The 13,183-nt window shown below is 58.0% G+C and overlaps 2 protein-coding genes across 2 annotated transcripts in view; one reads left to right on the forward strand and one right to left on the reverse strand.

The window, feature by feature from the left end:
- Tns3 (tensin 3) overlaps nt 1–12,931 on the forward strand; it is a gene marked incomplete in the record, with an annotated part of 140,352 nt that extends 127,421 nt beyond the window's left edge. The window contains 8 exon segments of the mRNA XM_013520558.1: nt 216–347; nt 2,532–2,624; nt 3,512–3,589; nt 4,215–4,292; nt 9,363–9,531; nt 10,788–10,856; nt 10,941–10,967; nt 12,263–12,931. Coding sequence (XP_013376012.1) covers nt 216–347; nt 2,532–2,624; nt 3,512–3,589; nt 4,215–4,292; nt 9,363–9,531; nt 10,788–10,856; nt 10,941–10,967; nt 12,263–12,407 — 791 coding nt within the window.
- A 148-nt stretch (nt 12,932–13,079) lies between these two features.
- Nucleotides 13,080–13,183, reverse strand: part of LOC106149885 — a gene marked incomplete in the record, with an annotated part of 15,013 nt that continues 14,909 nt past the window's right edge. The window contains 1 exon segment of the mRNA XM_013520561.1: nt 13,080–13,183. Coding sequence (XP_013376015.1) covers nt 13,098–13,183 — 86 coding nt within the window.

Raw genomic sequence — 13,183 nt, forward strand, 5'->3', positions numbered from 1 at the left:
GGCCCGAGAGCACGCGACAGGATGAGCTCCTTGCTGCTTCCAGGCCTGTGGGAAGCAGAAGAGGAGCACGGGAAGGGGACCTTGCTTTAGACGCCCCCCTGCTAAGTGCCTGACCCCACCTTGGACGTCAGCATGAGCTCGGGACGAGCTGTCTTTAAATCATGGCGAGGTCGTGAGTAACAGTAACTCACGGCTTCCTCCTCCCCTCCCTGCAGCCATCACCATGCTGAAGGACAAGGAGCCTGGGGCCTTCATCGTGCGGGACAGTCACTCCTTCCGGGGCGCCTACGGCCTGGCCATGAAGGTTGCCACCCCACCTCCTTCCGTCCTGCAGCTGAACCGGAAAGGTGAGGGCCCTGGAGTCTGTCTGTTCAGCTTGCCCTGTGTGTTTATGTTGGTGCAGAGAAGATGGTAGGTGACTTATACCAATCCTCACGGGCTTTCTTCTTAGTGAGTGTTTCTTATCTCAGGAATATTTTCCGAAGTATTCATCTTGTTCAAGGAAGAACATCTATTATTGATGAACTTTACTTTCTGGAATTTGAATAGTGTGTTGGCCAGCTTTCCTATTGCTGAGACATAATACCTGACACCTGTCCCTTAAAGGCAGAGAGGTTAATGCTGCTCACGGTTTCAGGAGATTCAGTGCATGGTCAGCCGGCTCCAAGGCAGGAACATCGGGGAGGAAGGGCCTGACCTGGAAGAGGACAGTGGAGTAGTACCAGAGAGGAAGGGGCCGGGGGCGATGCACACTCCGGAGTCACCCCCTCTGCGACACCCCCACATGCCCCAGGACTTGCTCTACCTGTTCTCGGGGCAGAGCCCAAACGCAGTCAGGTTGGCAGAATTAAACTTAACGTTCATGGACGGACAGTCATTCTGCTGTAGAAGTCGGAAAGGCGGAACAGAAGGTCACTGGGACGCTTGCTTGTGTTCAGCCCTGCTCATCTCGCTCCCCACTCTTCTCCCTTCGGGAGCCGTGTACAGTACACACCTGTGTATCTGTGCACTGATTGTGTGCTCGAGTGCAGACACGTGTGCGCTCTCCCTTTTCCTTACATCAGAAGTGGCGTATTACACACACTACTTTTTTTTTTTTTTGCGGTACTGGAGAGTGATGCCAAAGAGGGGAGAAAATCAGCTTATGGAGAGAGAAGGTTTGTTTTGCTGCATGGTTTCCCAGGGGTCAGTCTGTGGTCCTTGGCTGCATTGCTTTGGGCCCCGCGGTAAGTTCCACAGTGTGGTAGGGACGAGTGGTGGAGCACAGAGCTCACCTGTGCCCCAGGACAAGAACATTGGTGAGTGGGCAGAGACAGAGGGTCACACGGCGGGGCTGGCACGGGGGCAGCAGCTCCAGGTTCTGCTTGGCCCCTCGGTCTCCACCGCGTGCGTTAGAGCCAGGACAGCAGAACCCTTGTGCATGCATCGCTTTGTTTGGAAGTACGGATGGTGGCAGGGAGCACTCGCCTTCTCCCGCAAGCATCCTGCCTGTGGGGATGCTGGGCTCTGTCTGGAGATGTGGGAGACAAAGCAGGGGTATGAGAGCAGCCGATGCCGGGAAGTCGCATGCTGGCGGCGTCCTCGGGTGAAATTACGTCTGGCTGCTCTGTCTTCACCCAACCTCTGGATTTCACATCCGGGTTTCACGGTCCAAGGAAGACTCTTGAGAGATTTGCCAACGTACTGAAGATCACAGCGAGCAAATCGCCGAACCAGCGCCGGGCCACCCTGAGAGGGGGCAGCTGCCATGTGGGCCCCTGTTCTCCGGAAGGCCTGTCCGGGAGGGCCTCCCCCGGGCCCCTTCCCGCAGTGGCACCTGAGCTCTCGGCAGGTGTCCCCGTGGGTCTGGAAGCCACACTCCTCCCGTGGCCGAGTGGCCATGTGCTCCCCCTGCTCCTTGACTCAGCCTCTTGTGGGCTCTGGTGTTTGCTGTGCTGCAAGCTCTCCTGTCCCTGCAGCCGGCCGATGCTACTGTTACTGACTTTTGTCTGTGAACCACTGCAGACCGAGTATTCCTTATTCCCGATGCTTGGGACCTCGAGTGTTTCAGATTCGGGATTTTTTTTTTAAGATTTGGAGTACTTGTAGGTAAAGAATGAGATTTCTTGGGGCTGGGACCCAAGTCTAAACACACAACTTATTTATGTTTCTTTCTTTTTTTTTTTTTTGTCTTTTTGAGACGGGTCTCGCTATGCAGTTCAGGCTGGCCTTGAGCTCACTCTGTAGCTCAGGCTGGCCTCAAACTTGTAACAATCCTCCTGCCTCAGCCTCCCGAGTGCTGAGATTACAGGCGTGTGCCACCGAGCCTGGCTATTGATGTTTCATATTCACTTTGTACACATGACCCAAAAGCCATTTTATGCCTTTTGTTTGCTTTTGAAGACAGGGTCTCCCCAGGTAGTCCAGGCTGACCTTGAACTCCTGATGATCCTCCTGCCTCAGCCTCCCGTGTGCTGGGATTGTAGGCCTGGTATATGCTCTCATTTTTAAAAAATTATATTTGTTCTTTTTGTTACTCCTTACCACACCAGGGGATTTGTCTAATGAACTCGTCCGGCACTTTCTGATCGAGTGCACCCCAAAGGGAGTCCGGTTGAAAGGCTGCTCCAACGAGCCGTACTTCGGTGAGTCGGTACTAGTTTCCCTCGAGGTCCTGCACCCTGGGCGCCCGCTTTCCCTGTGCAGGGCTCCTGGGATTGGAGACCTTGCTGTCTTGGGGATCGGCTCACATTTCACTCCCCAGGTCTGAGATTCCTCTGCTCTGAGCTCTTGGCTTTGGGATAAAGTAGATGTGTGATTCTTCTCCAAAGCTGGCTTCAAGCTGAGCACCTGGAAGGCGCAGTGCCGGGCCTGGGAATCACAAATGCCCCGGTTGTCAGGGGGCGGAGTCTGCCGACGTCGCACCCCGGTGTGACCCCACCCCACCCGCACGGGGCTGGCGGCTTGCTGGGGGCTGCAGGACCACGCAGGGGGACATTGCGCTGTCTGGGGCAGTGTGAAGGGCGGCGTACGTGGTGAAAGCTGGGGGCGCCTTGATCCCAGCCCCTCATTACAGAATTGCTCAGTTTGTTCTTCGTATTCGGTGGTGACGATGGTGACGTGTGTGTGCTAGTAGCCCCCTGTGGTTTCCACCACTTACTCCTTAGCTGTCTTTTCTCCTTTTCGCTTTTGCTTTACTGGGGATTGAGCCCAGGGCCTCAGTCCCAAGCTCCACCCCCAACCCTTTTAATTTTGAAACAAGGTCTTACTAAGTCACTAAGTTGTCTGTGCTGAGCTGAAACTTGTGATCCTCCTGCCTCAGCCTCCCAGAATGCTGAGATGACAGGTGTGTGCCCCCATACCTAGCCTGGTTAGCTGCCTCCAGGAACCTGTCACATCTTTGAGGTTCTGTGCCCACATCTCGGACCATGCGGGCGGCTGCAGGTGGAGGACTCGGCCCTGGCAGCAGCTCCTTTCAGCAGGGGCAGCAGGGCACAGCTGTTGGTGCTCACGGCTTCTGTCCCCTCCACAGGGAGCCTGACGGCCCTGGTGTGCCAGCACTCCATCACGCCCCTGGCCCTGCCCTGCAAGCTGCTCATTCCGGAGAGAGGTACGGGGGGAGGGGGTGCTGGGCCGCGTGCGGGGCTCCCGAGTGAAGTGATCTGGGCAGAAACCCGGGGAGGTCGAAGAGCCCGGAGGGGGCCTCGCTGCGAAGATCTGCAGCTTCAAAATGTGCAGTGTTCAAGGCCGTGCCCTTTCGTTTTTACAGTTCCACAAAATGGGCAGAATGTGGGCGCTGCTGACTGGGGGTGACGGCGGTGCCGTTTCCACACTGTTAGGTGCCTTGGGGAGCGGTCGTAATGAACATAGGTTGGCAGGGTAACGCCTGCCCGGTATCAGAACGAGCTGACCCCAAGTCCCCGCTTTCTTGTGCAGACCCACACATAAAGACGGTCTGCCTGCAAGGATGGTCTCATAAAACGCAGGCAGCTGTGATGTACCTTTTCAACTTTAATTGTTCGTACGAATGAATTCAGAGATCAGAAAAGTATTCGCTGGCCCACGGCATCCCCAGCTGTGGATGTGACCTAGTTTTGGCGGGCTGGGTCACTGTCCTCCGAAGAGATTCTCAACTCCTCGAGGCGGCCGCATGTCACCGTCTGGGAATTCTGTCACCAAGCCGCCTGACTTTGTCAGGAGCGTGTTCACCCGTGCCTTCTCCCTCCGTCCTGCAGATCCCCTGGAGGAAGCAGCAGGAAGCCCGCCCCCGACGTCTGCCAACTCCGCAGCCGAGCTGTTGAAGCAGGGCGCAGGTCGGTCTCTCGTTCCCTGGACGTGGGACAGGAAGGAGCCGGGTCTCCTCACTTCCTCCCACTTCCCTCTCTTCTCTGGGCTGGGAAGGAAGGTGCCTTTTATAGATGCTTGCACAGACTAGGGTGGGACACAGCTGGTAGGTTGGGTGCAGCTGCCGGTGCCAGGACCGGGACAGTCCCCCCGTCCCAGGCTGGGAATACGGGCCTGAGTTGAACAAGACCGACGTCGGTGGCGTAAATGTCAAGTCCTGCGCTGAGTTTGGGGGAAATGCAGTGAGACAGGATGTGGGCGACCCGCCTCGCCAGCTGCAGCCCTGGTGACTCAGCCATCGCTTGATGTGAGTCAGCGCTCGGACCCACGGTGCCCCCCGAGCCAGCGAGCCAAAGACCAGGCCGTGGTGTGCAGCACTTTAGTAATGGGCTTTGCTCTTTAGAGCTGGGACAGGTTCGCAGCAAGACTGAGGGGGAGGTAGGGAGATGCTGCCCGGCCCACCAGCGAGGGCGGCTGTACATTCAGGAGCCGGGACACAGGGCGACCTGGGGGCCATAGTGTGGGTTAGCGTTCGGGCGCGGCCTTCTGCCTTCTGTGGGTCTGGGGAATTGGGTGTGGCGTGTGCCCGCCGTCACAGCCTCACGAAGAGGACTTTCACGGCAGGCCCCCCATGCCCGCCCTCGCTGCACCCAGGCCCTGGCAGTGACTGTGGGCTTTCCACTGTGCCGCAGTTTTGTCCTGTCCAGGTCTTACAGCCAGAGGCACGTCATGTGCCACATTTTCTGGTCGCTTCTTCCACTTAGTAATACGCATTTAAATTTCCTCCGTGCCTGCGCCTGGTTGGACGGCCGCTTCTCAGCCCAGGGTCACGTTCCGTGGTCTGAGGGCGCATGTCTTACCTACCCATTCACCTACGGAAGGACTGCAGGCTTCTGCCAAACCCTGCCAGTGGGAGCAAAGCTTCCGTACATACCCACTCGCAGGCTTTTGTGCAGAGGGAAGCTTGCAGGTCCTTCGGGGTAGACACCCGGGGTAGACACAGCGGGGCCTCATTACCCGACTGGGCGGCAGGAGAATGTTTACGTGTGTACGAAACCACAAAACCATCCTCCAGAGTGGCCGCCCCACGCCCTTGCGGCACCTGGCGCTGTCCCAGGGAGCACTGTGGTCGCTCTAGCCTCGGGCCCTGCCCTCTCTGTTGCTCTGGCTGGCGTCTCTCGGGTGACTCAGGACGCAGGGCACCTTCTCCTGTGCCCCCTGGCAGTCTGGGCGTCTTCTTGGTGAAGTATGATGGCTTTTGTCCTGTCTGTTTGTCGGGTTGTTTTCTTACTGTTGTTTTTAAACTGTCGTTGTGTATTTGGGATAACAGTCTTTTACTGGATTTGCGTTCTGCAAAACTTTTCTCCCCGTCTGTGGCTTATCTTTACAGTCTTTGACATGTCTCTGGAAGATCAGGAATATTTTTCAAATTATAGAAAAATTCAGCTTTTGGTGTCTTACCTAAAATGTTATCACCAAGCCCACGTTCATGTAGATTTTCTCTTTTCTTTAAAGACTTTAATAGTTTTACATTTTACATGTCAGCTTCTGATCCATTTTGAGTTAGTTTTTCTGACGGGTACTAGGCCTAGGCCTAGGTTCTTTTTTCTTTTTTTGCAAATGGATAGCCAGTGATTGTAGCACTGTTGGTTGAAGACTCAGTTTTTCCCCACTGCACTGTTTGTTCTTTGTCAAGAAGTAGTTGAGTGTATTAATGAACTAGTACAGTATTATTGTGTGGTGTATCTATTTATTTGCAGTGCTGGGGTTTGAACCTAGGGCCTTGCACATGCTAGGCATGTGCTCTACCACTAAGCTACATCCCTGGCCCTCCACCTTTTAAATTGCACTTGTAAGGTGGAAACCTGCCACCCTTGGCTGGAACCTGCACCTCTTGGATCAGAATTATTCTGGGGTAAAGACCTTGGGGATACTTGCAGGGTGCCTTCTGGGGCTCTGCCCTTGGCCACCTCCGTCCTGGGCACCCGTGGGTGGAGTCCACTTCTTCCCCAGCCCTCCTCCTTCACAGACCAGGGCCCCGTGAGCTGCCCCCCAACCCTGAGAGGCAGAGGCGGCTGGGCCTTGCCTTGGTCTCCAGGCGTCTGACTTTTGGGGACACCGCTCCAGCACGCTGACCCCCAGGGGCAGCCCCAAGGCCGCGTGCTGATGCCTTCGACTTTCAGCTGAGTGTCCTTCGCCACAGGGAGCCTCACATTTCTTCCTAAGCTTCCGTCCAGCGCTGATCTAGTAAATGTTGAATTACTATGTGGGTGAGTGACGTCATCACTCATAGTCAAGTACCGTGGTGGCCTTGATTTTCGAGATTAAAGCTCTTTCTCTTCTATCTGACGTGCCATTTTTAGGGACACTTTTCCATCTTTTTAAATAGCATGTGATAGGTATTAATTTTTTCCCCAATACTAGGGATTGAACCCAGGACCTTTGCAGTGAGGTACACCCCCAGCTTTTTTATTTATTAAGTTGCCAAGTTGCCCAGGCTGGGCTCAAACTTGCCATCCTCCTGCCTCAGCCTTCCAGAGGGCTGGGATTGCAGATACGTACCACCACACGCAGTTTAAATGTTTTATTTATTTTTTGTAAAGGGACTCTGCTTAGAGATCAGGCTTGGTTCAGAAGCATGCAGTCTTACGCAATCAGCTGAGCCGGTCACTTAGGCGGGAGATTATAACTACTCCAGCCTTCAGGACCTCTTGAATTCCACCCAGTGTCACAGCGCCCTGGAAAGGAACCGGGCGTCCCAGTGAGGGGCGTGCGCCCTCCTTGGTGCCCACCTTGTCCGGCCCGCGCGCTGCGGTTGTGTGGAGCAGGAGCAGAACAGCCGTTTTGTCAGGACGGCGGAACTTCCTGCGGGGTGGTGGCCGAAAGCGGGTTTCGGTTCCGAGGCCGAATGTCATTTCCGGCCCGATTCACTCAAATCTGGGGCGCCTGGACACTCCGACCTTTGAGCTCAGGGTGCGCACCTTCTCAGGGACGCGGAGCCTTGGGACCGAGAACAGCCGGGAGAGACGCTCATGCTGATGGAACGAACTTCTAATTCTGCCGCGCTTAATCCCTTTTAGCCGGACACAGAGGCCTTTGTGCTTTGGTTCCAGCCTCCAGGACAGTTTGCGCTTGTGCTGCAGCCGCCTTCTTAATTCCTCTCGGTGGGGCAGAAGAATGTAGGGCGATCCTGAGGGGGCGGGCTCTTCCCAGTCTCCGTTCCTTGTAATCCGCTGTGTCTTTAACCCCAGCCTGTGTAAGTACTGTTTCTTGATAACAGTCGCACGCGTCATTTAAATTTAAGAAGGGAAGTGCAGAAAAGTGAGTTTACTCCCCTGCTCAGCTGCTGCCGGCCGGGGAGAGGACTCAGGATGGCCCCACCAGAGCCAGGTGGGCAGACTTGAACCCCACAGCTGGTCTTCCATGCCCCCTTCTGCATGGTGAGACTCGCTGTGCTTTTCGCGGCCGAGCCGCAGGCTGCAGCCTTCAGCGGCTGCGCAGAGGCCTGCTGTGTTGCAGTCGGTACGGCCGGCCGGCCAGCCCGCCGCTCAGTGTCCATACAAGCCGCGCCTGGAGGCTTCATTTCTTGTTCCCGGACGCTGCTTGCTGCCCGCGGAGGAGCTCCCGGAAGTGGCACCCGGGTCGGCGCCCGTGCTGCTTCCCCGCGTGGCCACGCACGGCGACCTGTTCCCTGCGCCTGCGGGAGGCCCGGGCGTCCCCACGTGCAGGGGTGCAGCAGCCCGCGGGGCCCTGTGAGGCTGCCCCCGTCCCCGTCAGCCCTGTGGGGTCCCCCGCAGTCAGGTCACAGATCCGGGCTCTCTTGTAACTGGCTGATCCGCACGACAGCAGTCGCGGGGCGTGGGGACCGGCACCTCTTCCTGTGTCTCCCGTTTCCGCCCGCTTCCAGCTCCTGGGCAGAGCCTACTCGATTTTCATTATCCTCCTAATCACAGCCCAGGCGGAGGTATTCTGCTTGGCCAATTACCTGCTAACCGTTTTGAGCTCTTGTATAATTGTCCTGATTACCGTTTGCCGGGGCCTGGGGTCGCATTGAGACGCACTAACCCTTCGGCGGTCTTTGAACACTCACTCCCAGTCTCCAGCTGTCATCTGCACGCAGTGACCCTGCCTATGGTTTGCTACTTCTCCACGCGGGTCTGGCGACTGCCCTTGGGGTCTTCTCAGAAGGGGACCTCTTGGTTCCTTCCAGCTCTTTCCAGACTGTTTGTTCTGTTTTGTATGGCTTTGTAAGACAGGGTCTTGTGTAGTTCAGGCTGGCCTCAAATGCAGGGTGAGCCTCCTGCCTCAGCCTCCAAAGTGCTGGGATGACAGGTGTGTGCCACTACCCCTGGCTCTATTTCTTTCTTTTTTTTTTTTTGTTACCGGAAATCAAACTCAGGACCTTGCGTTTGCCAGGCAGGCACTTGTGCTGCTGAGCTATATCCCTGGCCCCCAGCTCTATTGCAATGCTTAAATATCAAGCTATTTTTCACAAGAGTAAAGTAAAATCAACCGAGGTTTCCGGAAGGAAGCCTGTGTATCAGGTGACACACCTGTGTCCACTGTGAGCTCGGGGAGTCTTGGTTCTTTCGTTCGCTGTGTGCTGTGTTTGGTGGTGGTGGGGATGGAGCCGGCTGGGGCGCGGCAGGCGCGTGCCGGAGCGAGCTGCACCCACCCAGCCGGGCTGTCTGGAAGCCTAGTCATCAGGGTTCCATGTGCTCCGCCCTCCTGACAGCCCTTCCGGCTGTGTCTTCCCCTCAGCTGGGGGCTTCCTCAGGACCCCCTCTGACTGTCCCTGCCCCAGGTCAAGGGATTTTCTGGCTCCTGCAGCCCCCAGCCCACCTTCCTCATCCTGGTTACTCTGCGCACCCACTGAATAGCAGGGTGCACTCTGGAGGCTGAGGCAGGAGGATCACTGCCAGTTTGAAGCCAGCCCAGGGTACACAGCGAGACCCCTTCTCAGAGCAACAGCAGAACAAGGGCTGCGCAGGCCGAGCGCGTGTCCTGGCCGGCGTGGCTGACGCGCATCCTTGTCCTAGCCTGCAACGTGTGGTACCTGAACTCCGTGGAGATGGAGTCCCTGACCGGCCACCAGGCGGTGCAGAAGGCGCTGAGCATGACGCTGGTGCAGGAGCCGCCGCCCGAGTCCACCGTGGTCCACTTCAAGGTGTCGGCCCAGGGCATCACCCTGACGGACAATCAGAGGAAGTGAGTGCGTCTGGGGCCCCGGGGTCGTGGAGCCCAGAGGGGCGGCGCCTGCTGGAGAGACGTCCTTGAGGTCACATAACCCTGCCTGGGCTGCTCACCCGGTCCCTGGGCCCCGCTTAAACGTCTGTCCCGAAAGCCTGCTTTTACAATCGACATTATTGTTTTTAAAAAATCAAGTCGGGTGCTGTGGTGCACGTGTCATCCTCGTGCTCTGGAAGGCTGAGGCAGGAGGGTCACATGGAGATTGGAGCCCAGCCCAGGCAACTCAGTGACTCCGTGAGCACCACTGCCGAGGCCTGGTTCTCAGTTTCCGATACTGATACCGCAGATACCGATACCGCAGCTCGGTGTTAGCGAGGGACCAGCCCGCGGCTCCGCCCCAGCCCGCGGCTCCGCCCCAGCCCGCGGCTCCGCCCCAGCCCGCGGCTCCGCCCCAGCCCGCCCCCCACGCTGCAGCCCTGCCCAGCCTGGCCCTGAAGTAGGGGCTTTCTTCCCTGTCTCACCCTGCTGAGGCTGCAGGCAGAGAATGAAGAGAGCTGGGGTGGGTTTCACATTCAGCGTTTTAGGGCTGAGGCTGGGCTCAGGGGCAGGCCTTTTGGGGCGCTGAGGGCGGCTAGGAGTTCTCCGCTATTCCCAGGAGGAATTCTGAAAAGGCCTTGACGCCCTAACGCCTGACTCATTTTTCAGCCTTGGTACCAAAGTACCAGCCTAGATCCGGGCCACTCAGGTTCCAGAGGCAATGGGTGCCCCCTGTGCGCGGGGCTGCGCTGTCAACACTGCCTCTGGGATCCAGCGGCGTCCTGTACCGGGCGGGCAGGTGACGCCTTTCTCTCCGGCGGGCGAGGGTACCTCCGCACCATGGCACTGCTGCAAGGTGCTTCCCGGCGTATGTCTGCCCCCTCTGGTGCCCGAGGGAGCCTTTTATTTTTCTTTTTGTCCTGGGGGTTGAACCCAGGGCTTTGTGCTGAGCTGCATCCCCAGCCCTTTTTATTTTTTTTTTGAGACAGAATCTTTTTGAGCCCAGGCAGGGCTCAAACTTGCAATCCTCCTGCCTCAGCCTCCCAGAGTGCTGGGATGACAGCTGTGAGCCCCTGCGCCCAGCTCCTTGAGGCACGTCAGCTTCCAGGGCGGATGCTTCATCTGTTCCGTCCACTTTGTATCTTGTTATCGAGCACGCTTTACCCCTCTTTCCCGAGGTCTGGGACTCCCGCCCTCGGCCCCTATAACAACCCCCACGTCCGTCCGTCCTTCCGCAGGCTCTTCTTCCGGCGGCATTACCCCGTGAGCAGCGTCATTTTCTGTGCCTTGGACCCTCAGGACAGGAAGTAAGAATTATGCATTTTTGTCGGGCATTTGCATTGGATTCTCAATTACAAAATTAACTCCTTTCTTTCTCTTTAATTCTCGAGGTGGATCAAAGACGGCCCCTCCTGCAGGTAAGTCACCAGCGCCCTTTGCACCGTTTACAGTCCTAATCCAAAGAGGATTTCCTACAAGAAATAATTTGGTTTGTCTGTGGGCTTCTTTGCTTGGTTTTGCTTTGCCTTTTGGGCTTTTTGAGACAAGGTCCCATTATGCAGTTCAGGCTGGCCTTGAACTCACTTTATAGCCCATGCATGCCTCAAGCCCGATCCTCCTGCCTCAGCCTCCCGAGGGCTGGGATTACAGGTGTGCACCACCACACTGGCCCTTGCTTGTTCTTAAGAAGCATTCTGCCCTCTCAGCCTCCCACTTGAAGGCCCAAAGCCGTGGTATGAGCTCATGCCCCTCCCCGTCCTCGCCTGCATTACTGGGGAGCTGGGCAGGCTTGCGGGTCTCCAGACCCCGAGGCCCCGGGCTCCTGCGGGCGCTGCCCTCTGACTGCCCAGCTCGGCTTTCATCCGCTCACTCGGGATCCGCGTCTCCATCGGGTGATCCCGCGACGCTGGCTGGTGCCGCCTTGGTGTGGAAACGGGGAGGCGGGAACAAAGGGGCCTTCATTTTCGAAGAAAGAGAAGAAAGACCTTGGCCAGAGCCCGAGATGTGGGGAGTGCTTGGCAGGGTGCTGAGTTTGGACTCGGAAAAGCCTATGAAGGCCTCGGCTTCAGTGCTTAGAACAATGAGGTGTGCTGTGCCGTTCACTTGGGGGCACTGGGGACTGAACCGGGGCCTTCGCACCAGCCTCCATCCCAGCCCTCCACCCGCTACCTTTTTTTAAATTTATAGACAGAGTTTCACTTAATTGCCCAGGCTGCCTGGCGTGCTGGTGCACATTGTAATCCCAGCACTCGGGAGGCTGAGGCAGAAGGACCGCCAGGAGCTCAGGGCCAGTCTGGGCTACAAAGTGAGACCTGTCTTGAAAAAACAAGTTGCCCAGGCTGCGCTTAGACTTGGGATCCTCCTACCTCAGCCTCCCAGACGGTGATGGAAGTGCAGGCATGCATCACCATGGCTGGATGCACTGCCCTCTTTTCAGCCGCTTCCTGCTCTGGACACAGTTGGGCACCCAGGCTTGGCCAAGGGAGTCGTGGGCTGTGCCCCTCAACCCCGGGTGCGGGGGGCTGTCCGTGGGAGCCTGGCCAAGGCTAGGAAGCGTGGGACGTCGTCTGGAGTCTGCCTGGATGGTGCCGAGAGCCCCAGCCTCTGGGAGACTCGGCCGGCCGGCCCCCAACCCCAGCCTCTGCAGTGTGGGTGTGCCCCTGTCCCCTGGCTTCGAGGCCCGGCTCCGACCTCTGCTCCCCCTCCCCTGCAGAGTCTTCGGGTTTGTGGCCCGGAAGCAGGGCAGCGCCACGGACAACGTGTGCCACCTGTTCGCGGAGCACGACCCCGAGCAGCCCGCCAGCGCCATCGTCAACTTCGTGTCCAAGGTCATGATCGGCTCGCCCCGGAAGATCTGAGCGCCGCGGGCCCCGGATGGAGGCAGCCGCGGGGAGGCGGTCGCGTGCCGGGGACATAGCGCCTCTGCAGCCAGGCGTGCAAGGGCCGCACACGGGGTGTGCCCACCCGGGCCCCGGGGGAAGGGTGCAAGGAGGGCAGAAGCATCTGCGGGCACTGAGGAAGCCCCTGGCGCGCCCCGTCTGGGCGGCCAATCCCGGCCAGCGACACCCGGCCCAGCCACCCCCTCGCTTGGGTCTTCACCCAGCAACGCTGACACAGAAAGGACCACGTGATTGATGCAGATTTGTGCAGGTCAGGCCTTCTGGAACACAGGACAGAACCGAGTGGACGGTGTGGGGTGTGGGCTGCGAGGACCAGGGCGGTGGCAGCCCTCTTGCATCCCGGAGGAGCATGAGATGGCAGAGGTGCCCCGCATGGGCCAGGCTTCAGGCTCCCGCTCACATTCCCAAAGGAAGCCGGGCTTGGGAGCACCCGGGAGGACCCTGAGAAGATGGAAGCAAAAATGCCATTTCTATGTAATTTATATTTTACACGCACCAAATTATTTATAACACCCTGCCACGCTGTGCTGCGCCAGCGTTCGGTGCTGCGGCGCCGGGTGTGGTCTGCGATGCCCTGCAGGCTCCGGGAGGGGCCCGCCCGCTGCGGGCCGTCCCGTGAGGCCGAGGGCAGCTCCATGCCGCGGCTGCTCAGGCCTGGGAAGGGCAGGAGCGGCCCGAGGCCCGGCTTCGGGGAAGCGGATGCCGGCACCTCCGGCCGGAGCCCGGCATCCCCG

Source organism: Chinchilla lanigera, unplaced genomic scaffold (genome assembly GCF_000276665.1).
Source record: "Chinchilla lanigera isolate Chin_1 unplaced genomic scaffold, ChiLan1.0 scaffold00055, whole genome shotgun sequence".
Taxonomy (NCBI): Eukaryota; Metazoa; Chordata; class Mammalia; order Rodentia; family Chinchillidae; genus Chinchilla; species Chinchilla lanigera.